The 26658-nt window shown below is 44.3% G+C and overlaps 1 protein-coding gene and 1 long non-coding RNA gene across 6 annotated transcripts in view; one reads left to right on the top strand and one right to left on the bottom strand.

Moving 5' to 3' along the window:
• Window positions 1–26658, bottom strand: part of LOC149972080 (uncharacterized) — a 185096-nt gene that overhangs the window by 79899 nt on the left and 78539 nt on the right. The window lies entirely within an intron of this gene.
• LOC110505404 (SR-related and CTD-associated factor 8) overlaps window positions 1–26658 on the top strand; it is an 86473-nt gene that overhangs the window by 15261 nt on the left and 44554 nt on the right. For 3 of the 4 annotated variants that reach the window (XM_021584602.3, XM_021584604.3, XM_021584603.3), the window contains 18 exons: window positions 13091–13135; window positions 13270–13431; window positions 13729–13879; window positions 14079–14206; window positions 14632–14814; window positions 14952–15031; window positions 15449–15548; window positions 15655–15786; window positions 16310–16422; window positions 16571–16767; window positions 17303–17403; window positions 17680–17793; window positions 18104–18260; window positions 19571–19749; window positions 21131–21269; window positions 21377–21433; window positions 21598–21810; window positions 21953–24817. In XM_021584602.3, the coding sequence (XP_021440277.3) occupies window positions 13091–13135; window positions 13270–13431; window positions 13729–13879; window positions 14079–14206; window positions 14632–14814; window positions 14952–15031; window positions 15449–15548; window positions 15655–15786; window positions 16310–16422; window positions 16571–16767; window positions 17303–17403; window positions 17680–17793; window positions 18104–18260; window positions 19571–19749; window positions 21131–21269; window positions 21377–21433; window positions 21598–21810; window positions 21953–24132 (4431 nt within the window). In that variant the 3' untranslated portion in view covers window positions 24133–24817. Of the gene's footprint in view, window positions 1–13090; window positions 13136–13269; window positions 13432–13728; window positions 13880–14078; window positions 14207–14631; window positions 14815–14951; window positions 15032–15448; window positions 15549–15654; window positions 15787–16309; window positions 16423–16570; window positions 16768–17302; window positions 17404–17679; window positions 17794–18103; window positions 18261–19570; window positions 19750–21130; window positions 21270–21376; window positions 21434–21597; window positions 21811–21952; window positions 24818–26658 lie in introns of those variants that run through there. The other variant, XM_090220669.1, reaches the window with a different exon arrangement.

Here is a 26658-nt window from a genome sequence, read left to right as displayed (position 1 = left end):
CCAGTAGATTTTTTGGGGCCAGTTAACGTTGGACCCTGGTGTGTTTCATATGCAGCCACGGAATGATGCACATCGGCTATTTACTGTGCTTTGCATGAGGAACAGTCAGCTTGACTAGTTTATAAAATGTGTCGACCTAAATGGCTAAAGTCAATCTCATATTTCTTTTGCCAGTCATAAATCATACAACTTAGTTATATATCCATGATATCACATCGAGACACGTCAACTAAAGATCTGTTTGTGGGCCTCCCAAGTGGCGCAGTGGTCTAAAGCACTGCATCACAGTGTTCGCTGTGCCACTAGAGATCCTGGTTCGAGTCCAGGCTCTGTCGCAGCCGGCCGCGACCGGGAGACCCCATGGGGTGGCGCACAATTGGCCCAGCGTCATCCGGGTTTGGGGAAGGTTTGGCTGGCAGGGATGTTCTTGTCCCATCGTGTACTAGTGACTCCTGTGGCGGGCGGTCGCTGACACGGTCGCCAGGTGCACGGTGTTTCCTCCGACACATTGGTGCGGCTGGCTTCCAGGTTAAGCGGGCATTGTGTCAAGAAGCAGTGCGGCTAGGCTGGGTTGTGTTTCGGAGGACGCAAGGCTCTCGACCTTCGTATGTATGGACTCGGGAGAGGCACAAGACTGTAACTACCAATTTGGATACCACGAAATTGGGGAGAAAATGTAATGTTTTTTTGGTATTTTCGATATGAAGCCAATTCATTCAGTAGCCTACCAAATGAAATCGATAAGAGATCTGTTCTTTTGGAACTGGTAGGTTTTTTTGGAACTGGTAGGGTTTTTTGGAACTGGTAGTGTTTTTTGGAACTGGTAGGTTTTTTTGCGATTTATCTGCAGATAATTTTGAAAACATTGTATGAAGATGGTGAGTCCTCACTGCAGGAACAATAGTTAGGCTAGTGGAGAGAGCCTCATTCCGGTCCAAAATATGAGAAAAGAAATAGCAATTACTGTAGGTCTACTGATTTTAATTAATGTTGACAATTGAGTAGTCAACTGCTACTTTCTGTGTAGCAAAGCCTGTGATAACACCTGCGTAATTCTTCAATCATAGCTGTATTTCTGATAGCTGAGAAAATGCCTCTTGAGAAGAAGCTTGACGCCTGTGGAAGTCAGACTCTTACAGGATTCTTTAAAGGCCCTGTGGATTCAGAATAAATGTTTTCCTGTGTTTTATATCTCATTGTACAACATCTGATGAAACTAACACTGTAAAAGTGTTATTTCCTGGTAGTTGCAAATTGAAAATACAATCTAGCATTAGAATGTACCAGAGGCCACGAAAGTAGAGCTTGTTCGGCAAAAGAAACAGGGGGAGCTTGGCTGGCTACTCCATGTGCTTCTGGAAAACACCAGCTAATGCCACTGTGATTGTAGAATCACTATGGAATGCTGCTGATACTGTTCTATACTGGCAGGTGCAGCCAGGGAATGCTGCTGATACTGTGTTATACTGGAAGGTGCAGCCAGGGAATGCTGCTGATACTGTGCTATACTGCAGGTGCAGCCAGGGAATGCTGCTGATACTGTTCTATACTGCAGGTGCAGCCAGGGAATGCTGCTGGTACTGTTCTATACTGCAGGTGCAGCCAGGGAATGCTGCTGATACTGTTCTATACTGCAGGTGCAGCCAGGGAATGCTGCTGATACTGTTCTATACTGGCAGGTGCAGCCAGGGAATGCTGCTGATACTGTGTTATACTGGAAGGTGCAGCCAGGGAATGCTGCTGATACTGTGCTATACTGCAGGTGCAGCCAGGGAATGCTGCTGATACTGTTCTATACTGCAGGTGCAGCCAGGGAATGCTGCTGATACTGTTCTATACTGCAGGTGCAGCCAGGGAATGCTGCTGATACTGTTCTATACTGCAGGTGCAGCCAGGGAATGCTGCTGATACTGTTCTATACTGGCAGGTGCAGCCAGGGAATGCTGCTGATACTGTGTTATACTGGAAGGTGCAGCCAGGGAATGCTGCTGATACTGTGCTATACTGCAGGTGCAGCCAGGGAATGCTGCTGATACTGCAGGTGCAGCCAGGGAATGCTACTGATACTGTTCGATACTGCAGGTGCAGTCAGGGAATGCTGCTGATACTGTGCTATACTGGCAGGTGCAGCCAGGGAATGCTGCTGATACTGTTCTATACTGGAAGGTGCAGCCAGGGAATGCTGCTGATACTGTTCTATACTGGCAGGTGCAGCCAGGGAATGCTGCTGATACTGTGTTATACTGGAAGGTGCAGCCAGGGAATGCTGCTGATACTGTGCTATACTGCAGGTGCAGCCAGGGAATGCTACTGATACTGTTCGATACTGCAGGTGCAGTCAGGGAATGCTGCTGATACTGTGCTATACTGGCAGGTGCAGCCAGGGAATGCTGCTGATACTGTTCTATACCGGCAGGTGCAGCCAGGGAATGCTGCTGATACTGTTCTGTACTGGCAGGTGCAGCCAGGGAATGCTGCTGATATTGTTCTATACTGGCAGGTGCAGCCAGGGAATGCTGCTGATACTGTTCTATACTGGCAGGTGCAGCCAGGAAATGCTTTGTTGGCATTGAATAGATGAAATTGATTTACCACAGTCAGTAAAGTTGAATTGCAATTCAAGTTATAATTTCTTTAATGAAGAAAGAAAATGGAGAAGATTGTACATGTTTGACATTTGATTGGAATGATATAGAGACCATTGAAACTGGATGATTTGACTGAAAGTGAAATGTAACCTATTGTTACAGTTTGAGCTTTAGTCGCTCCTTGATCAGCCACTTCTCAGGTCACAATGAAAGTTATCATTCATGATTTAGCCAGTGTTCATTCACTCTTATCAAATGAATGATACATTTGCTCTCTAGCGCACACACACACACACACACCCTTGAAGCGAGCAGCATTTTGAGTATGAAATTCACTGCTTACCAATTGCAGCTAAATAGAGTGTAAAGTGAGGTGATTATTAAGCGTCTTCTATGTCCTATTATATCTGGTATAGCTACTGTAATGCATCTCAATTCTTGAACATGAAACCTCAATAAGAGATCTGAGTGGAGCTTTAATAACATACAATATGCTGTAGTAGTCTATACTTCATCCCACTGCTCCTTCTTAACCAGTTGTAAATATACAGGAACCAAACAGTGATTACTGCTAGCATAAGGCATGTACTCACTAAAAGCAGACTGACCTTTCACCACACAGAGTAGTACATCATGTATGGGGGGGGGGGGGGGGGGGGGGGGCTCTCGTCACACACTGGCACTGCAGTCAAAACACTATTACAGGCCTGTTGCTTGGAGACAGCCCTACTTAGCGAGGGCTACGGCGTGCGTGTTTGTCTTTTTAATCTTTGTCTGTGCTTGTGAGCGGGTGGTACGTGCCTCTCTGTCAAGGGAAGGATGGGGGGTTCAGGGGAGCCCAGCTGGACTCTATCCCCACAGACCTCATTAAGCACCCTTATCCTCTCCTACCCCCTCCTCTTGTCTACGAGGTATGCAGTTTGTTGAAAACTATATCAGCCAAATTATGTTGAATCTTAACATTACTACTTAATGAGAAAACATTCATGGTATTTAGTTTAAGAGAACGAATGAGATTGAACAAGATAACCTGGGCTAATTTGAATGGGAGCAAATGGCACACAAAGAAAATCCCATCCATACCCTAGTAGACCTCACATGACTGCCGCAAAACCTCATGCTGTGTGCCAATACCTCTGGCTTGACTATATGCCTTGTCTGAATGTAAACGTTTCCATAAAGTGTCGGCTCAGTTATGTTTTTAAAGTTAGTTCCAGTGCATCAAAATGTGCTTACGTGTGCGTTTGACGCTATGTGTCTGCTCTGCGTAAAGGTCTTTCTAAACGAGGGTACCAGTGAGGAATTCCTACACTGGACTACTTGTTCCAGCTGTTGATAGGTCATTGATTATAATCTGCAATTGATTTCCATGTCATTACATTAAGATATTATGGAGAATCATAGCTATTTTCAATCAAATTTGCGAGTTGATTTAAAACCTGTTTAACTCTTTTATCATGTTTGGTGTCTCGACAGATTTGTCCAAAATCGTGACTTAAAACATTGCTTCTCTGTCCTTGCGTTTATGGCAGTGTAAGTTGTCGGTTAATTGGTTAAGTTAGACATTGAACTTCAACCCTGTAAGAATCCTGGATCTAGCGGTTGGGACAGTTTTTTTTTTAAAATGTTTGTATTTTTTTTTGTATAGAGATCTCAGAAATGCAGTGTAACTATGTAACATTTAGTGTCTCCTTATGTTCCTGGGTGAAAACAGTTTTCATGGGCACCGAAATCCAAAATAATAAATGTGAATGCAAAATCAATTGTGTCTAACCGAAAGTGTCACCTTACCTTCATGTGGTTCTTCAATAATTTTGCATAATATTTGGTGGATGCGCATTTAGTGTCCAGCTGAATAGTTACGCTGTGATATTTTCACACATCATCATCTGATCCAGGAAGGAATCTTTCGATTGATAGTCCAATGATGAACAGCTGTTGTGATAGCGCATGCGATGCAAAAAAAGGAATGTCTCATTCGTTACACCGGTGTTCCTGGATCCACGTTGGATCTAACATCCCTAGCGAATTGATGTTGATCATCTGTTGTCTGCATGATTTCCAGCAGGGTCTCGTTAGATTGAACAGAGAACGCATCAAGGTAATGTGTTCATGTTGTTGTACCTCAGATTGGACAGTCTTCTGAGCACAATTGTGTAAAATAGATTATTGCGCAACACCCAACACTCTTCCTATTAATTATTCTAGATATAATGACCACAAATTACATAGCCAAGTGGGCTTATTAACAGTATTATCTGATAATGAAATAACATGACAAATACATTTTGTTTTCCATGGTCCACCTACAATTTGAAACAATACAAGGGGCTTGAAGTAGCCAACTTGAATTTGCAGCTACTGTTGGGGGCATTATGAGGATGACAACATCTGTTGGCTTCAACTTGGCTTTCCATATAAAACCTTCCTTTTAAAAAAAACGTAGTTTTTTGTCACTTACTCATTTTAAAAACAGCGATGGTGAGATTCAGATAGTGAGATTAATGCAACAGAAAATTCACTGTGTATGCGTCCAATTTATTTAGTCAGGTGATGCTCACATTATTCTCACATATTTTAGTATGTAATAATAATTTGAATATCAATGCATTGGCAAGGCCTAAAACATGCATTATTCTTAGTGGTAATGGCCTACTTTTTTCTCTTCACTTTTGTGGGGCAGGGAGTTCTATATTAGGTCCTGTACAGTGCCTTCAGAAAGTATTCAGACCCCTTGACCTTTTTCCACATTTAGTTTACATTACAGCCTTATTTTAAAAATCCTCAGTATTCTACAAACAATATCACATAATGACAAAGTGAAAACAGGTTTTTAGAAATGTTTGCAAATGTATTTAAAATAAAAAAAAATCTGATACCTTATTTACGTAAGTATTCAAACCCAGACTCCAAATTGAGCTCCGGTGCATCCTGTTTTGATTGATCATCCTTGATGTTTCTACAACTTGATTGGAGTCCACCTGTGGTAAATTCAATTGATTGGACATGATTTGGAAAGGCACACACCTGTCTATCAAAGGTCCCACAGTTGACTGCATGTCAGAGCAGAAACCAAGCCTTTAAGTCGAATGTATTGTCCGTAGAGCTCCAAGACAGGATTGTGTTGAGGCACAGATCTAGGGAGGTGTACCAAAAAATGTTTGCAGCATTGAAGGTCCCCAAGAACACAGTGGTCTCCATCATTCTTAAATGGAAGGAGTTTGAAACCACCAAGACTTTTCCGAGAGCTAGCCACCCAGCCCAACTGCGCAATCAGGGGAGAAGGGCATTAGTCAGAGAGGTGACCAAGAACCAGATGGTCACTCTGACAGAGCTCTGGAGTTTGCCAAAAGGCACCTAAAGACTTTCAGACCATGAGAAAAGAGATTCTCTGGTCCATTTAGAAGACCCATTTGCGACCAGGCTTTAACTTCCTCACTGATGTCTTGAGATGTTGCTTCAATATATCCACATTTTCCTACCTCATGATGACATATTTTTTGTGAAGTGCACCAGTCCCTCCTGTAGCAAAGCACCCCCACAACATGATGCTGCCAACCCCAGTGCTTCACGGTTGGGATGGTGTTCTTCGGCTTGCAAGCCTCCCCTTTTTTCCTCTAAACATAACGATGGTCATTATGGCCAAACAGTTCCATTTTTTTTTCCATCAGACCAGAGGGCATTTCTCCAAAAAACTACAATCTTTGTCTCCTTGTGCAGTTGCAAACTGTAGTCTGGCTTTTGTTTTATGTCAGTTTTGGAGCAGTGGCTTCTTCTTTGCTGAGCGGCCTTTCAGGTTATGTCGATATAGGACTCGTTTTTACTGTGGATATAGATACTTTTGTTCCTGTTTCTTCCAGCATCTTCACTATGTCCTTTGCTGTTGTTCTGGGATTTATTTGCACTTTTTACACCAAAGTACGTTCACCTCTAGGAGACGGAATGCGTCTCCTTCCTTAGCGGTGTGACGGCTGCGTGGTCCCATGGTGTTTATACTTGTGTACTATTGTTTGTACAGATGAACGTGGTACCTTCAGGCATTTGGAAATTGCTCCCATGGATGAACCAGACTCGTGGAGGTCTACAATTTTATTTTCTGGTGTCTTGGCTGATTTCTTTTGATTTTCCATATTAATGTCAAGCAAAGAGGCACTGAGGTTGAAGGTCGGCTTTGAAATACATCCAAAAGTACACCTCCAATTGACTCAAATGATGTCAATTAGCCTATCAGAAGCATCTAAAGCCATGACATTTTCTGGAATTTTCCAAGCTGTTTAAAGGCACAGTCAACTTTGTGTATGTAAACTTCTAACCCACTGGATTTGTGATACAGTGAAATAATCTGTCTGTAAACAATTGTTGGAAAAATGACTTGTCATGCACAAAGTAGATCTCCTAACCGACCTGCCAAAACGATAGTTTGTTAACAAGAAATTTGTGGAGTGGTGGACTCCAACCTAAGTGTATGTAAACTTCCGACTTCAACTGTATGTAAATGTGATATTTCAGTTCATTTTTAATACATTTGCTAAGTTTCTAAAAACCTGTTTTTGCTCATGAGGTATTGTGTGTAGATTGAGTGGGGAAAATATTTGTATACATTTTAGAATACGGCTGTAACGTAACAAAATGTGGAAGAAGTCAAGGGGTCTGAATACTTTCCGACTGCACTGTATGTACAATTATATAAATGATACAATTGTGTAAGGTTGAGGTCCTTGAAAATTACAATCGCTTGAAATAGTTCCTGAAAGTCCTTGAATTTGACTTGCCAGTATCTGTTTGAGCCCTGCTTAAAGGATGTAAAGGAAGTCCTATGTTGTTGTATAGCTGAATTTAAGGGTATGTATTCATTTGGAATTGCATAAATTATTATTTTAATTTCGAAACATTTTGAAATGTTCATCCCAGTGTCACACGTTGGTCCCATTTCTTTATAGAAAGACCCATAAGAAAACGCAGTGTTTACTCTCCATTAGTGGGTCTCATTTAATTAATGGCCTTCATTTATAGGTTGATATCAGTCAACTCTGTGTTGCTCATGTCTTTGAAAATGAGTGTGTACCAAGATTGCAGTCTGAATGTCATCTTGACATTTGACACATGATCTCTCCCTAGCCCAGTCTTATTCTAGCCCGGGGGGGAATGATATACCGGCCTACAGAGAGTGGCAAACTGTGTCTTGAGTGCTATGATGATGCACCAAATAGCCTATTCCATGACCATAACGTTTTAATCAGTGTTTTTACTAGACTAGGCCTAGTTGCACCCAACATGGCACTGAACAAATACATGAGCAACAATAACCCATTCAGAGTTGACTGATATCGATATGGCCTACCAATGCATCAATCAAACGTGCCCCTGTTCAGTTTTATTGGTATTGTGTTTTATTTACAACTTTGCTAGCATTGAATTACATGCTAGGCATGTCTACACATTCACTGTCAGTCATTGTAGACATATCCTGTCTAACACATTTGTTGAAAGCAAGAGTATGTTCTCTGTCACTCCCAGCACCATTTTCCTTTTTCCCCGCTGTTTGTGACTGTAGCCTAATTGGCCCATTTCAGCACAGATATTGTGGTGGAATTTTAAAGGGGTAACAAGTTTTAAATGTAACCCAGTTTGCTCAGGTTTTCGGTCCAGATTTCCAACGTAATGTAAAGATAAGGCCTATCTTTTCCAATTGCAAATAGACTCATCTCATTATTCACTCAATGTGTGTGTTTGAGTGAGTACGTTTTCTGGTTATTGCTTCTCTACTTGCCACTTGTATCGACGTTTCCATAATGCCTTTTTTTCTGTGTGTTCTTATGGGATAATAGGGTATGTTCATTTAAAATCCCCAAAAATCGAGCCTAATTTGTGCACTGAGAAGTCGGGCCTAAACCATGCATTGATGTCCGTTTGAGATGTTTTGCAAACATTTGAGTTGCTTGAATTTGAAGTTGGTTCAGCCATTTGAGAATGTGATTTATTCCCAGAACATGATGATGATAGGGTAAGTAAACCTAGCCTAAATTATATGGCAGTTCTGTTGCCCCACATAGTGTGCAGTTTGTGCTACAATACTTGACTGAAAAACAACTTGGGTAGGGATACACAACTTGGGTAGGGATACACAACTATGGCTATGCTGCCTTGCATTACAAGTTTAGAAACCCAGGTACAAATAACATTGGCAGGATTGACTATAAGAAATGTAGGCCTACTATTTTCACACACTGTAGAAATCATTAGGACCTAAACTGGACAAACCCCATTCTGTGCAAATTTGGCCATGTTTTGAAGAATGTATGTACAACTCATCATAGCTTTCTGACCGTGTTGTGTTGCTGGGATGATTGGAGCTCTGTCTTTTTGGCTCACTGACACTGAACTAGTTTCAGACAGGGCTATGAGCTCATTTAGCCTACATGTTATCGGCTTCATTGGTTTAGTCATTTGAACATACCATTTTTTTGAATGGCCAATAGAGGTTGTAGTTGAACAACTCAGGCAACTAATAGGTTGAATCATTCCTTAATCCTATTGTTATAAAGCATCTGTGAGCAGTGTCTGTCTCAAGTTTTCAATGCTTGCGTTTTGCCCCATTCAAAACCCTCCCTCAATGTAGCCTGGCTATTCTATATGGCTACCATGTTGGGAGTTTCACTCACTAGTATTATGTGTTTAATGTATTTGCTTCGGTGAGACAAAGATAATTTTCTTGTGTGTGCCTCCATTTCTGTTTGCAAGTGAAAACCAAAAAACAAATATTAGTAATATTAACTGGTCTTATATGACGTCTAGCAGCTCTGACTTGACCCTGAGAATGGATGTGAACTTGCTTGCAGAATGTGTGCAGATGACTGAAATGTATATTTGCTGTCACGACCTTGGAGATGTCACCGTGCAAAATATAGACCCACTACTAGCTCTAAGAAAAATATGCAGGACAAGGTATCGAAGTAATATTTCCTTGGCACTTTTTATAGCTCCTCCGTGTGTCCAAAGTGCCCCGCACTGCAATGCATGTTTGTCAAAGTATAGGCAACCTGTAGAAATACTTGGTTCTGTAATCTGGAGGAATAAATTGCATTTAGCGCCATCTGCTAGCAGTTCTGCTAGTGTTGCATGGCACCACTTATCCCATTTGGCCCTGTGGTACACTTTTGCCTGATGTGCTTGTCTTGTATGTATGAATCACTTGTTTTACCTTTCACACAATCTATTGAGAGCTTTCAATTATCAAGTAAATGTTGCACTGTAGATTTGTGTGTAATAAGATGGGTGAACATGTTACTGTGTGTGTAAAGAGAGTAGAAGGGATGCATGGGCTGGGAATCATGATTAGATAAGAATGGTGTAGCCTATTTTTATTTATTTACATCCCCAATATGGGAATGTGCCTTTGGCTTCACCTCACGGGGTGTTCACTGATGAACACTATTACACCTGTTGGCCAGAAGCGCAGTAGTTGAGCGCTGAAGCCAGTTATTGTTTTTTTTGCTCTCCTTAATATTTTTATCCCAGCCGCACTGTAGTAAACCTACATCACTAGCTGTAATGGGACAGGTGTAGTGCATCACGAGTCGGCAAGTATCTATTAACTCTGGATGAGGCAAAGAAATTGAACGATTCACTCATTCAAACACATGACGGTGTGCAATTCCTCTATTTGGTGATGTTCCCATTCACTCATCCTTCATTCTTATTCTCCCGCCTTCTCTCTCTTTGTGGTGTTATAAGCCTTGTGAAATGATTCTGCACAATCCTCCAGACTACACTGTTCTGTGGAGTCTTCAATAACCCAGGCTGCACTATGTCTAAGACAGCATAGCCTACCTCTGCATATACTTTAGTCACCCCAAAGGTCTTTGCAGTCCCCACCATTCCTCCCCTCCGTACCAGCGTGTTGCCTAAACACTACAGCACCAATTAATCAAAGGAATCAATTACTCTTTATTATGGTGGCATGCAGCTGAGAACATGGCTTGAATGCAAAGGAATGACCTTACTTTCAACAGTGCATATTGCATTGGGTCAATGCCAATGTATAACTTCTGTTTTTCATTGGTCAACTTGATTTTCTCCTATTGTGAATCAGTTATTTGGTCTTCTCGTGTTTTCCCCTTCAAGGCGCGAGAAATAGGCCTAGCTAGACTGAGACATCAAGACATAAGCCTATTTAACCTATACCGTAGTTTTGAAAGGAAAACATGAAATCAATTTAATTCCCAATTAATTGTTTTTGTGATGTATCCCAAGATTTTCACAGTATTTTCCAAAATACACTATATAATCAAAAGTATGTGGACACCCCTTCAAATTAGTACATTAGACTATTTCAGCCACACCTGTTGCTGACAGGTGCATACAATTGAGCACACCGCCATGCAATCGCCATAGATGAAGATGGGCAGTAGAATGGCCTTACTGAAGAGCTCAGTGACTTTCAACGTGGCACCGTCATAGGATGCCACCTTTCCAACAACAACTCAGCCGCGAAGTGGTAGGCCACACAAGCTCACAGAACGGGACCAACAAGTGCTGAAGCGTGTAGCTCGTAAAAGTCATCTGTCCTTGGTTGCAACACTCAGTACTGAGTTCCAAACTGCCTCTAGAAGCAAAGTCAGCGCAATAAATGTTAGTCGGGAGCTTCGTGAAATGGGTTTCCATGGCTGAGCAGCCGCACACAAGATCACCATGCACGATGCCAAGCGTTGGCTAGGGTGGTGTAAAGCTCGCCGCCATTGGACTACGGAGCAGTGGAAACACGTTCTCTGGAGTGATGAATCACGCTTCCCTGTCTGGTGGATGAATCTGGGTTTGGCGGATGCCAGGAGAACGCTACCTGCCAAACACATAGCTCCAACTGTAACGTTTTGTGGAGGAGGAATAATGGTCTGGGGCTGTTCTTCATGGTTCAGGCTAGGCCCTTTTGATCCATTGAAGCGAAAACTTAACGCTTAATGCTTCCAACTTTGTGGCAACAGTTTGGAGAAGGCCCTTTCCTGTTTCAGCATGACAATGCCCCCGTGCACAAAGCGATGTCCATATAGAAATGGTTTGTTGAGATCGGTGTGGAAGAACTTGACTGGCCTGCACAGAGCCCTGACCTCAACCCCATCAAACATCCTTGGGATGAATTGGAATGCCGATTGCAAGCCAGGCCTAATCGCCCAACATCAGTGCCCGGACTAACTAATGCTCTTGTGGCTGAATGGAAGCAAGTCCCTTCAGCAATGTTCCAACATCTAGTGGAAAGCCTTCCCAGAAGAGCGGAGGCTGTTACAGCAGCAAAGGGGGGAACAACTCCATATTAATGCCCTTGATTTTGGATGGCGACGAGCAGGTGTTTGACGAGCAGGTGTCCACATACTTTTGGTCATGTACTGTAATTCATCACGCAAATATTAATCAACTAATGCAGCCCTAATGTGGATACTTGCTTGTTATTTAGGGATGGGGGCTGCTATTCGTTTTTGAAGAAAGAAAACTCATAGGTGTATTTTAACAATGAAAAGGCTTTGTCTAAATTAAGTGATCTATGTGACATTGCTACACAATCTCACGTCAGATGATGTCACTCCTCCGCGACGCTCGTCCCTCAACCGATCAGTGCAGGTGGAATTGACACGTTAACGTACGTAAGACAATGGGATATACCATGGCATTTGAAATTCTTAATTCAGTAAAACAGCTAACTTTTGATTGTGGATTTTATGACGTGAGCCCCGTAAAAATACATACCGTAGTAGCCTACATGGGTTTCACACATTTGTTGTTGTCAGCCAATAAAAGTGGCACTGTCTACTCAATGGCTCCAACGTTGGAAATCTCTTGTCAATTACAATTTACGGAATTAGTTAGATGAGTTGGCAACAACTACAAGGTTGGGAAGCCGAGGACAGGAAGATCAGCAAAATAGCCTCCATTACCTTTAGCTTAGGTAGCCAGCTAGCTGGCTGACATAGCTAGCTTCTTTACATCAATTTGATGGATGCACTACCAGATAGGATTTTTTATTTTACCTTTATTTAACTAGGCAGGTCAGTTAAGAAGAAATTCTTATTTTCAATGACGGCCCAGGAACAGTGTTCCTTGTCAGCTCATGGATTCGATCTTGCAACCTTTCGGTTACTAGTCCTACGCTCTAACTACTAGGCTACCTGCCGCCCAGGTAGCCTACATAACAAATGGAATCTACAATTTTGTCTAAATCCCGTGAGTCTGTATGGCTACTCTCTTTCGCTCTCCCTCCTGTGTAAAACTCCCTGCCAATCGCACTGCTGCAATATTTTGCGAATAGTGAAATTATTTCAAGTACCCATCCCTAGTTTGTGTCACTTGGCATAATGTAATTGCTCTTGGTTTCACAGATACTGCTGTTGGTAATGCTGTAACCGCTGTCTTTTACCAGTTTCAGGTCTTTGTCTCCAGGGATGCTTGTAGTTGATGTTTTGGTGGGGTATCACAAGGCGTCTTTTCTTATTTTTTTCCCCCTTCTCTTTCAGTACTACAAACATGTTGTCCAGGGCGTGGAAAAATTTGTTCAGAAAGTGAGTTTCTCTTCTTTTAGTTTTACCAGTCCCAAACAGAGTAAAATAGAACACAATCTGTGCTACCCATATGAATGGGATACTTCATAGGTCGTTCACCCCACAGACGCTAAACAGCCTTGTTGTGTTGACAGTGCAAGCCAGAGTATAAGGTCCCAGGCCTGTATGTCATGGACTCCATCGTGCGGCAGTCACGGCACCAGTTTGGCCAGGACAAGGATGTGTTTGCCCCGCGCTTCAGCAAAAACATCATCGGAACCTTCCAACATCTCTACCGCTGCCCCTCAGATGACAAGGTGGGTCACACTGGGAACAAAGACAGCTCTCTGGTTTCTCTATTCAGAAACACTGTTCTAGCTTTCACCTCCTCTTCTAGCTCTGACTACACATATCCTCTGTATTGTTAGTGATAGATCTGGTCTGTAGCATTGTTTGAAAAACCATATTATCAATGAATATGTTCTTTTCATACTCTAAATTTGTATACACCATTAACTTTTAGACAGACTCATTCGCTGCAGGGGTCTAGTTTTAATTGGTTGTGTCAGTCAGATCTTGTCTAGGAGCTTATTCTTCCGTCCGTTGTGTTCCAGAGTAAGATTGTCAGGGTCCTCAACCTCTGGCAGAAGAACGCCGTCTTCAAGAGTGACATCATCCAGCCTTTGCTCGACATGGCTGCAGGACTGCCCCCTCCCAGTGTTACCCCAGTCATGACCAGCCGTGATGCTGCAGTCAACACGCCTGGTCAGTCACACAACATATCCATAAGACATATAGCTCTATACTGACACCTAGTGGCGAAAGAGTCCTCTCTCCTGAACTGACACAAAATACTCAGAGGCTGCCTTGTGATTTAGGTATTGGCTCTTTAATCAGCTTCAAATGTAGATGTTTGTTTTGTTGTTATTGATTTCTCATGATTGATGTTTGTGTTTGTGTCTAGGTACACCAGCGACCCCGGCCACCCCAGCCAACATCGTATCCAGTCTGCCTGACTGGGCGTCACAGTTCTCCAACACAGACACTGTAGCTGCTGTGGCCCAGATCCTGCAGAGTCCACACGGCCAACAGGTCGGTCTGCACAGCATTTCCCTGATCCTCAGCCTGTCAATTCAATATCTAATTTGAAGCTCAGCTCAGATTGTTGTCATGTTTTAAAGGGATACTGCAAGATCAGAGTCAGATTAACTCTTGAGTGCGTTATGACCGAAGTTGGAGATAATAATGGCTCACAAAACTAACTAGCATTAGCGCAGTAACATGAAGTCTCGAGGTACAGTAACTACTCAATTGCCAGAATCTCCCAGTACCCCTTTTTTTTGTTTCGACTTGAGTCTGTATAATGGAGACCAATGATAGTGAACACAAACACTTTTGATCTTGAACTTTCTGATGCTACTTTGTTTACAAAACGTTCCTTTGAAAAATGACCAGATGGAGCCCTGCAAAGTCTCCTACTCTAACCCTGCCTATCTGTTTGTGTATCTGCGTAACAGCTCCAGCAGCTGGTGCAGAGCCTGCAAATGCAGCAGCAGAAGCCCCAGCCATCTCTGCTTCAGGCGTTGGATGCAGGACTGGTGGTCCAGTTGCAGGCTCTGACGGCCCAGCTCACTGCAGCCGCCACGGCCAACCCCATGCAACTCAACCCCCTGGAGCAGAGGATCTCCTCCTTCAACAAGGTGAGAGATCAAGGCCACAGACACATACATGGAATGGAAGTATGTTTGGTTAACTTTTGAATGTTTTGTGTGATAACTACGTACTACGTGACTCTCAGATCTGTATTTTAATAATTGTCTTTCTCCATTTGTTGCAGAAAATGTTGGGCCATTTTGACTTTGGGAACGATTCAGAACGCTCTGAAGACCCCAAAAAGGACGCCCAATCATCCCAGATGTAAGCGTGAACATCAACCTAAAACATCTAAGATCCTGTGGAACAGGGCTTTCTAACCCTGTTCCTGGAGAGTGACCCTCCTGTAGGTTTTCAATCCAACCTCAGTTGTAACTAACCTGATTCAGTTTATCAACCAACTAATTATTAGAACCAGGTGCTGTAGATTAGGGTTGGCGCGAAAACCTACACAACGGTAGCTCTTCAGGAACAGGGTTGGAGAGCCCAGGTTGGACAACCCAGGAACAGGGTTGGAGAGCCCAGGTTGGACAACCCAGGAACAGGGTTGGAGAGCCCTGTTGTGGAATATGTCACCGGTTGTGTGTATGCACTTTGACTGCCCTCTACCTGTGTGACGGAACGGTAGTTAACTGAACTATTGACCCGTCTCCCCTGTCTGTCTTCCCCGTCTCCCTCCAGGCCCATGGTGTCTGACTCCATCTTCCACCAGCTGGCTGAGCAGCTGCAGCAGCAGAACCTGGAGCACTTCCAGAAGCAGCTCATGGAACACCAGCAGAAGGTACCTACATATCACCTCCAGAGACTTATGGGGTCAATTATTGTTTGCTTGTCATATCCATGTATTGAAACCCTCTTGACAGTATAACCTTTTGACTTTCTTCCAGTCCATGAACATGGAAGGGCAGGATGGAATATTTGGGTCTGAGAACACGGCCATGCCCCAACAGAGCAGCAGCCAATCACAGCACCCGGCGCCGCAAAACAAGACGGACGACTCAATTGACAACCAGCAGCAGGTAAGCCCTTGTTTCCCTCACTGACTTTGGCTGAACCAATATTTACAGTACCAGTCAAAAGTTTGGACACACCTACTCATTCCAGGGTTTTACTTTATTTTTACTATTTTTATACATTGTAGAATAATAGTGAAGACATCAAAACTATGAAATAACACATATGGAATCATGTAGTTACCAATAAAGTGTTCAACAAATCAAAATATATTTTATATTTGAGATTCACCAAAGTAGCCACCCTTTCCCTTGATGACAGCTTTGCACACTCTTGGCATTCCCCAAAGTTTGTTGAACACTTTTTGGTTACTACATGATTCTATATGTGTTATTTCATAGTTTTGATGTCTTCACTATTATTCAACAATATAGAAAATAGTAAAAAATAAAAACTCTTGAATGAGTAGGTATGTCCAAACTTTTGACTGTGTGTGTGTATATATAATAAATAAATAATCTCTGCGATTGTTCGAGCACTGTTGTCTTTGTAAGTAGAGCTCCATGGTAAGTGATGCCTGTGTTATAGGACATGGACCTGGATGACGGGCCAGAGATTGAGGAAGAGCGTTTCGAACCAGAGGACAAGAAGTCCAAGACGGTCGACACGCGGTCAAGAACACGTTCTAGGTCACGATCAAGGTGAGTCGAGGGACCCAATCTGAGAGAAACAGTCCATTAGGCTACCTGAGACACTTTGCAGAGTCACAGATTATAGCACCACCATCCATGTTGATCATACCACAACTACTGGCATCACAATTACCTTCAGAATAACCCTCTACTCTAGATCTCCCAGGAAGAGACGGTCCAGATCACGGTCAGGCTCTCGGAAACGGAAACACCGTAAGCGGTCGCGGTCACGCTCCAGAGAGCGGAAGAGGAAGTCGTCGCGGTCCTACTCCAGCGAGAGACAAGAAGCCCGCGAGCGAGAGAAAGAGCGCCAGAAGAAAGGACTGCCTCCCATCCGATCCAGGTTTCTCAGTGGTAAAACAAGCTTTCAATACGGCACCTTTTTCCTCTTCGCTGACCCCTTCACCTTGACTAATAACTCCTACCCTGTTTCTGTGTACCCCTAATCATAGAAATGTCCACAGTCACTTCTTTCTTTAGATTTTTTAAATCAAATGTTATTTGTTACATGCTTCGTAAGCAACCGGTGTAGACTAACAATGAATTGCTTACTTATGGGCCCTTCCCAACAAAGCAGAGAGAAAAGAATTATAGAAAAATACACAATGAGTAAGAATAACTTGGTTAGATACACGGGGTAGATATGTACATATAGGTACGGCAATAGGATGGATAATAAACAGTAGCAGCAGGTATGTGATCAAAAAGAGTTAGTGCAAAGGGGTCAATGCAGAAAGTCCGGGTAGCTATTTGGTTAACTATTTAGCGGTGTTATGGCTTGGGGGTAGAATATAGAATATGTTCAGGGTCCTGTTGGTTCCAGACTTGGTGCACACTTACCACCTTTTTAATGATTTAAGCCACCATCTCCTCTCTACCTTGTCCTCAGTGTGCAGCACCACTCTGTGGGTGGGACAGGTGGACAAGAAGGCCAGTCCGCAGGACCTCACCAACCTGTTTGAAGAGTTTGGTCAGATTGAGTCGATCAATGTGAGTAGAGCGTCCTCTCTCCGTCTCCGAGTGAGCCTGAGTTGACTCCATTAACCTCTGCTCGTTATGTGGTTTAGCAGGCGTTTGTCACCTCTGACCTGAGGGAAATGTGAATCATCACAACTGTGTCCAGTTTAAAGGACTCACTTGGCTCTGTAAGCCAGAGCAGGAACCTTTTATTAGCAAATTCTGACTTTACTGTGGGTTATTAACTGCCTAACCATCTTACTTTCATCCACTCTTTGTCTACATCCCTCTATCTCTTTCCTTCTATAGATGATCCCTCCTCGTGGCTGTGCCTACATCTGTATGGTCCACAGACAGGATGCCTACTGCGCCAGACAGAAACTCAGCACTGGTTCATTCAAGGTCGTCTCCAAGATTATCAAGGTATTTTTCCTTACAGTTCCTGCTCATTTTTATACTATGCCGCCGAGGTTTCCCCCGCTCCATGTTGTACTGTGATGTGATTTCCATTTGGCTGCAGTCAGGACATGTCCTCCTGTGTGTGTAATGTTTTTAAATTATTGGGCTTCTCGCTGACCATACCACTCACCTCATAACCACTCACCTCATAGCAACCCAGCTGGTACATATTTTATTCTCTCCTGTTGGGACTCAAATAGCCTCAATATTTCTGCTCTTTTATGCATCCCCTGACAATTGTATGTATGTGTGTGTGTTCTCTTGCTGTGTTCAGATTGCGTGGGCGCTGAATAAGGGAGTGAAGCAGGAGTATAAGCAGTTCTGGGACATGGACCTGGGGGTCACCTACATCCCCTGGGAGAAGGTCAAGTTGGACGACCTGGACGGCTTTGCTGAGGGAGGCATGATCGACCAGGAGACTGTCAATGCCGGTGAGCAGACACAGCAGGCTACATGCTGATGCCCTGTCATATACAAACACAGGGCACTCAGGATCAACACTAGAGATGACTTATAAACAAACAAAAGACACACCCATATATATATACACGGACATACACCCTGGACACACACACACTGGATATACACGCCCACACACACACACACTGTACAAACACACTGGATATACACACCCACACACACACTATACAAACACACTGGATATACACACCCACACACACTAGACACACACACACACTGGATATACACACCCACACACACTAGACACACACACTGGATATACTCACCCACACACACTGGACACACACAAAAAAAACAGGAGACACATTCTCTCACCCACACACATTAACTCTCTTGACACTAAACATATTTCCTGGCATTTGCTTATTTTTGTTAAGATTTAAGTTTATCAGAGAAGGACTTCCCACAGAGAAACATGCCACTGGATAAATAGACCCCAGCAGGGCAGGGTAGATGTGACTATCAAATCAAATGTTATTAGTCACATGCGCCGAATACAACAGGTCTAGGTAGACCTTACAGTGAAATGCTGAATACAACAGGTAGACCTTACAGTGAAATGCTGAATACAACAGGTAGACCTTACAGTGAAATGCCGAATACAACAGGTCTAGGTAGACCTTACAGTGAAATGCTGAATACAACAGGTAGACCTTACAGTGAAATGCTGAATACAACAGGTAGACCTTACAGTGAAATGCTGAATACAACAGGTCTTGGTAGACCTTACAGTGAAATGCTGAATACAACAGGTCTTGGTAGACCTTACAGTGAAATGCTGAATACAACAGGTAGACCTTACAGTGAAATGCTGAATACAACAGGTAGACCTTACAGTGAAATGCTGAATAGAACAGGTAGACCTTACAGTGAAATGCTGAATACAACAGGTCTAGGTAGACCTTACAGTGAAATGCTGAATACAACAGGTAGACCTTACAGTGAAATGCTGAATACAACAGGTAGACCTTACAGTGAAATGCTGAATACAACAGATAGACCTTACAGTGAAATGCTGAATACAACAGGTGTAGGTAGACCTTACAGTGAAATGCTGAATACAACAGGTCTAGGTAGACCTTACAGTGAAATGCTGAATACAACAGGTAGACCTTACAGTGAAATGCTTACTTACTGAGCCCCTAACCAACCATGCAGTTTAAAAAAAATATGGATAAGAAATAAAAGTAACAAAAAACGAACATTCAAGTGTCGTACATTCAATCTTATTCTCTAATCCTCTGTTTTATTTTAACTGTAGAGTGGGAAGCAGCCAAGAATGCGCCAGAGCCAATGAAGGAAGCTGTGAGCCAGGCTGTGAGTGTTGAACCCATGACAGCCACCAACACCCAACACACCCAACAGGAGGCTTTCAGCCAACAGGAGGCTTTCAGCCAACAGGAGGCCTTCAGCCAACAGGTCTCCATGATGCCTGTACAGGTACCCAAACCTCAGATATCTAACAATAACTAACATTCAACGTTTAAGCATAAATACGTTGTTTTGTGCATTGCTTTCATCATCCTTTAAATGTGTGTGTGAGTGAGTGAGAGGGTGGAATTTACCGGGCCCCTCACATTTCCATTTCCTCTGTACTAAGCGTCTACCATGAGGCCAGTCAGTGGTGTGAAACTGAACACCATAGTCTTCCTGTGATTAGTGCTAGCTGCCTGCCCTGTCTGTGGGGGTGCTTAGCCTCAAGTGTTTAGAGTGGCCTCAGGTTTCTCTTCCTGACTCCTTTGTGATGGGGTTGTTGAGGGAATGCAGGATACCCAGCCCGTTTCTTTGTTCTTGGGTGGGCCTCGTGAGAAGGTTTGGCTCAGTAGGTGGGGGAAGTGTTTAGGTAATTAGTATTCAACTCACCTCAGAGTTAATCTGTGTCTGCTAAGTAGGGGTATGCCTGGTTAATCAAATATCTGAACGGACGTTGGTATTCGATTTACTAAATACCCCATATATATATAGGCCTATTTTAACAATGAAGAGACATTGTCTGAATTTTTATTTTATTTTTTTAAATATGTAACATTGCTATATAGCCTAGAAGGACAGACGATGACATTTGTATAAAATGATAGTTTTAATGAGTGCACCCCATAAAGACTCACCGGCAGCCCACACGCACGTTTCAGACTTTTATCTTGTTGTTATTGTCGGTCAATCAGTGGCGCTAGAGTCAGAGGCTCCATGTGTAGCAAGTCAAGTGGGAGATATCTAGCCGACGCAAACTAAAATAAAAATGATGGATTTAAGTTGGCTAAATGAGAAGGGGTAAGCTACAATGATCAACCAACAGGCAGGCCATTGTTTCCTGTGTAATTGTTGTACTTTAGCTAGCTAGCTGGCTACTGTAGTTAGCTATTTTACAGTGGTTTGATGCAGTCAAGACAGGAGCATTATCAGATGGTATGATAGATAACCAGTATGGCGCCTCACTCACTCTCCCACACACCCCTGCTTCTTTCTCGCCCCTCCTCCATCCTTCTGCTGAAACCGACCGAAAAAATATATATTATATTGTTTGAATAGTGACATGACTTCAAATGCTCATCCCTACTACTAAGCTCCGACATGCATACCTACCCACACACACAGGTTTATTAAGGCCTTATTCAACATCTCAACAGCCAGAGCATTTTAATGTTGCTGTTGTGTTTTTTCACAGTGTTGGTCTTAACCTGATTATCAGTGGGAAACTATTGTTCCTCTACATTCTGTGATTTGATTGTTAAACGATGTTACAGGAATCACAGCGCATCATTGCATGTTCATCTCATCCCTCATTTCAATAGTTTAAACTCCCCTGTCTGTTCCCTCTCAGCTCCCTGTGGCTCAGGCTGTCCCTGCCGTGGGTCTTGTGCCTCCATCCTTCCCTGTTTCCATGGCGATGCCCCCGCCAGGCTATGGCCCCCTGCCCCCCTTCCTCAGAGCGGGTTTCAACGCCTCCCAGCCTCCTCCAGGTAAAACACAGCAGTCGGATGCAGCTGCCAGTGAAGAGTATTGAATTAAAGAATATATATATTGTTGAGAAATCCAGGTAATGGTGTGTTGTTTCTCCCTCCTGTAGGTTTCATGCAGACAGCAGGTGTTCCTCAGCAAGCAGGCATGGGCTCAGCTCCTATATGTAAGTTCTGCATGACCTGACTGAGTCTATAGAAGTCATTACATGCATTACATTTGGAGTAAATATTGCCTAAATTGTTGTAAGAAGCCAGCGACTTGCTTTATTTAAACATAATTGATTTATTTGAAAGATACTGCCCTATATGTTCTGTCCCGCTCCTGCAGCTCTGGTGCCGGCCTCCATGTCGCAGGCTCAGGACAGCATGAAGGACTCCCCATACGGAGCTACTATCCCGGGGAGCTTCATGCCCTCTGCCCTCCCTGGACAAGGGGTCTTCAACCAGCTTCAACCTGGAGTCCAGACGCAGCAAGCAGCCAATGACAAGATGGGCCAATCTGCTGACGGCATGGATGCAGCTGCAGAGTTAGTACTGCAAGGTAAAGGGATACCAAACAATAACCTAGGAAAGTTTTGACTTTCTTTTGTTTGTTCTTAATGACTTTTGAAAAGCTTCTCACATTCTCAAGACTTCGCTGATTTTTTACTGTTAAATAATCTATAGTGTTCCTCTTTCTCTAGGTATGCAGAATGCAATGAGTCGTGGTATGGGTCTTCTGGGGATGCACCCCTCAGCTTCCCTTACCCACCCCCTGCACCAGCAGGGCCTGCCTGGCCAGAGGATGCCTGGGCTGATGCCGCTGGACCTCCGGCCTACTATGCTCCAGGGTGCCGGTGCCCGGTTCCCCCTCCTGATGCAGCAGGGCCTGTCCCAACAGAGCCTCCTGGAAGCGTCCCTCCATGCCCAGGCACGCGCCAGAGCGGCCTCCCAGATGGAACGCTTCAACAGGGCCGAGGAGGCCTTCAACCGGGGGCCCAACCCCCCAAACGAAAGCATGTCCAAGGCTGAGGAGGAGCCTTCCTCTGGAGCTGACGATAGCCAGCAGGGAGGGGACCAAGACTACCGCTTCCCTCCGCCCCAGGAGAAGCAGAGCACAGGCCTACTGAGGACCCCTCCCCTGGAGCACAGAGAGTCCATGGGTGGAGGAGCTGGTGGTGGGGGTTTGGGCGGAGGCAGACCTGCCCTGCTCCAGACCCCAGTGAGAGAGCCAGCTAGAGACAGCGTGGCAGGGCGGCTTCAGGCCCTCGCCGGCTTCACCCCCCAGACCTCGAGTCGCTGGGGGCCACTCAGAGGGGACTTTGATGAGCGTGACATGCGGAGCTCTCCGGCCGCGGTCTCCAAGGGCTTCCAGGAAGCGCGCCCTGGCTCTAACCAAGGGCAGAACTTTCCCAACCGCTTTGAGAACCAGAACCGCGCTGGATCAGTAGGAGGGGTAGGAGGAGGAGTATGTACTGGTGGTCCTGGTGGTGTTGGAGGGGGCCCGGCGTGGAGTCGTGGTGGAGTTGATGCTGCAGCACAGTTCACTGATGCTGAAATGCCCCAGGACTTGGATGAGTGCCGGCGCCCTTGGGACAGGCAGCAACGGGACAGGGACTTTGACTTCAGGAAGGAGATGAATGGCAACCGGCGTGAGAGAGACAGCCGTGAGAAGGAGAGGGAGCGCGAGAGAGAAAGGGACCGTGGCCGTGAGCGTGGCAACCGTGAACGAGAGCAGGAGCGTGACCGGGAGAGAGAGCGTGAAAAGGAGAGGGAGAAGGATCGGGAGAGGGAACGTGAGAGGGAACGTAACAAGCGTGGAGCCTGGACACCCCTTCTTCCTCTACCACAACCCCTGCTCCCTACTCCTACCCTGACCCCAACCCTCTCCCTGACCCAAGGAAAACCTCAGGCCCTGCTGCAACTACAGTCCAAGCTTCAACCTAAACCTGGACTCCTAACTAAACCGGGTCTGCTTCAAACTCCAACTCTCCTAACTCGGTCAACATCTCATGTCCCAACCAAGTCTCTTCTTCAAGCCCCATCCCAGTCTCTTCTTCAAGCCCCATCCCAGTCTCTTCTTCAAGCCCCATCCCAGTCTCTTCTTCAAGCCCCATCCCAGTCTCTTCTTCAAGCCCCATCCCAGTCTCTTATTCAAGCCCCATCCCAGTCTCCACCTCTAACCTCTCACCAGTCATCCCAGTCTCCACCTAAAGCTCCACCCCAGTCCACCCAGTTTCCAACTCAAGCCAAGAATGAAGCTCGCCCCGGTCCTAAGCCCCAGGCAGAGTTCCATTCCTCTCCCCAGACACATGTGTCCCCCAAGTCTGAGTCCTCTCCTCAGAACCAGTCACCACCCCAAAACCAGGCTTCCCTTCAGGCCCAGTTGCTGCACCCTGCCCATTCCTCTTTCCAGACAAAGTCCCCTCCCCAGGGCCAGTCATCATCACGTGCTCAGTCACCACCCCAGGCCTTGTCCCTACAGGCCCCCCGCACCCCAGAGGAGATCACTGACACACAGGGGGAGCCAGAGAAGCCAGGGAAACCTCAGGAAGAACCTATGAAAGAACCTGAACCCATGGTAGAACCTCCATCTCGGTGGGTCAATGGAACAGGGTCGAGGATGGACACTGACGCAGTGGCTGAGCCCACCACTACCCCGTCCCCCAATCCTGCCCTCTCAATGTCACTGGTCCTCACACACAGCCCTGTGGAGCCCCAATGCCTGCCGGAGCCCCTGGACCAGCAGCATCCCTCGCAGCATGTCGCCTCTTGCTCCTCCACAAAGGATGTAGACAATGGACTGAGTGAGCCGATGGAGGAAGCTGAGAAACAGCCAGTGGTAGAGAAAACAGACACTGAGGGGACAATCATCACTCAGTAGGTAAAGATCATTTTGTAAAGTTGTCTCTTCTCTGTACTCATGTCAGCAACCCAATGGACCCTGGGTAGTATTTCACATAATATTGTCTGATAACCTAACAATTGATTTTATCTCTCACATAACGTGTACTTCAATAGATGGCTCGCTAGCTGATTAAATGGTAGGTGATTTTTTTTGTTTGTTTTCATTTTTTTCTTTTTTATGCCTCCCACACGATTTTAAGCAAGGTGAACTTTTAATGAAAATTGCTTGCCAAAATGTTTGAATTGTAAATGAGAAAAAGAGCGTTGACCTTCCTATGGAAGAGTGTACGGATCCTGGCTGTTTCCAATGGATTGAATCCAGATGAGGGAATACTTGAAAACAGCTGTCGCTGGCCTGTTTTGTCTCTTCTTTTAAATTATGCTGCAGCAACGTTTTAAATGAATGCCTTTGTGGTGTCCTATATGCTTCTTGTCTATAAGCAGAATATAGCCTACGTACAGTGAGACCAGTACAATTGCTTCTAAAAAGGAACATCCTAAAAGATTAAAAACATGACCTGTTATCCCTAAAATAAATGTCTGTGATTTGTGCATCATAATGCAGTGAATTCAAAGGACAAAGTAAAAAACGTAACAAAATAAGAGGGTGGATGTTGGGTGCATTCTGTTTTAGTTTGAAATAAACATGCTTTGTTTGTTAACATGCTTTAGGAGTGTATTTTCTGACCCAGGACCAGTGGAGTCATGTTTTACACAGACGCTATATGCATTTTGCGGTGGCGTGACATACAAACAGCTGTGTCACTGCAGTAGTTAAGCCATGAACTTGATGTTGTCGTACCCCATTAAGTCAGGCAGGATGTCAGGCACGTGCCAGTGCTTTGACATCAATCTATTCTATCTACACCGCTCTTTAGTTTGTTGTTTGCGACCATGGATTCATTTGTTTATGACTTAGTTTCTGCTCACTCTGTACTTTCCTATGCTTTTGTTGGGTGGGTGACTATTCGGGATCGGATTGTGCCTTTTTGAATTGCTTATTGCTCAGCATGATGCCTCCAAATACACCACACGTGCTCAAAGTGCTGCTTTGATTTTCCTGAGACTGTACAGCCCCTCAGGGAGACGGCAGTCTGTCCATCAAGCTGGTAACACAGACAATTATCTCCCTTGTCTGTGTGTGTGATCAAAGCTGGCCAGTCTATACAGCGCTTAGCCTGTGTGTAGGGGGAACCAACCAGTCTGTTTACTCCATAGCTGTGTGCATGCAGGCCTGTAGCCATTTATTCTCCTTTGTGTTGTTCTCCATACTATTCAGTGCATTTCTGTTGAGACACTATACTACCAGGAACGTTTCAGTAGTCTGAATTTCTCAGACAAGCCAATGTTATAACAGAGTTGTGAAGTTGAATAAAGTGTAAGGTACATATCAGCTTATATATTTTTTCTTCTTATTGTCGTAAATCCTAATCGGGACCAAGTTAGAGACCGGGGACCCCGTTTCCACACACCATCATTTTTGTGTTTAACAAGATCAGCTTTAACTCACAGCGCTCTGATTATTTTCTCTTTCATGAGATAGACATTTGCTTTGCATCATCTGTGGTTTTCTTACTTTTTTGTGTAAAAAAATATCTTTCATATTCAGTCGGCTTTAGATTCTTAGTTTTTGTTTATTTAGCTAGTTTTTGGGATGAAGAAGTGATTAACATCAATATAATACAGTACATTTACATTTCATAATAATAATAAAAGATCATTGATTTTAAAGGGATACTTCACAATTTTAGCAACGAGGCCCTTTATCTACTTCCCCGGAGTCAGATAAACTTGTATCTGTATAAGATACCCATAGACTTCAATTCATTGCGCTAACGCTAGTTACTATTTGCGCAACTTCCTTCAAACCACACGTGGATACCATTTTTGTCTCTGCAAGTTTATCTGACTCTGGGGAAGTAGATAAAGGGAAGTATCAATTTAAGGAATATAAAAATATATATATTCCATTGTTCACCCCTTCCAAATTTCATTTAAATGGGTCTTCTCCCTTTTAGTTCCATTTGAACTTGCCTCCCAGTCAATGTCTCCGACTCCTTCTGGGTCCCCGTTGGAGGACCATTCACCTATGTTAACCTCGCTCTCAGGAAGAAAAGAGTTGCTGGTGTACTCACTATAGGAAGCGATGTCGAAATAGTCTCTCCCTGTGCTCTCACGCTCCTTCTCGTTCGATGACTGACTGGTCTCTCTCAGATTGCTTGTCTTCGGGCTTCTGCTGCTTGCGTTCCTGCCCTGCTGGCTCTTCGCTGGAAGCTGTCTTCTCTCTGTCGGGTGGGTTATAGGTGGTTCTACTTGGTCTCCCTCTTCCCTTCTCCCTATGTGCATAGGACTGTGCAATCGAAGGAGGAGTGGCCGTTTTTATCACAGTGTCCATTTGCTGGTGTTACATTCTCTGGCCTTGTGGTCAAGGGATCCACAGCTCCAGGACTTGATGGTTGTGCATTATTTGTCTTGATGGTCAGCAATGTTACTGATGAAGCAA

This window comes from Oncorhynchus mykiss, chromosome 25 (genome assembly GCF_057628025.1).
Source record: "Oncorhynchus mykiss isolate SJ-2025 chromosome 25, ASM5762802v1, whole genome shotgun sequence".
Classification (NCBI taxonomy): Eukaryota; Metazoa; Chordata; class Actinopteri; order Salmoniformes; family Salmonidae; genus Oncorhynchus; species Oncorhynchus mykiss.
Note: the sequence above shows the minus strand (reverse complement) of the source record. Positions and strands in the feature narration are given on the sequence as shown.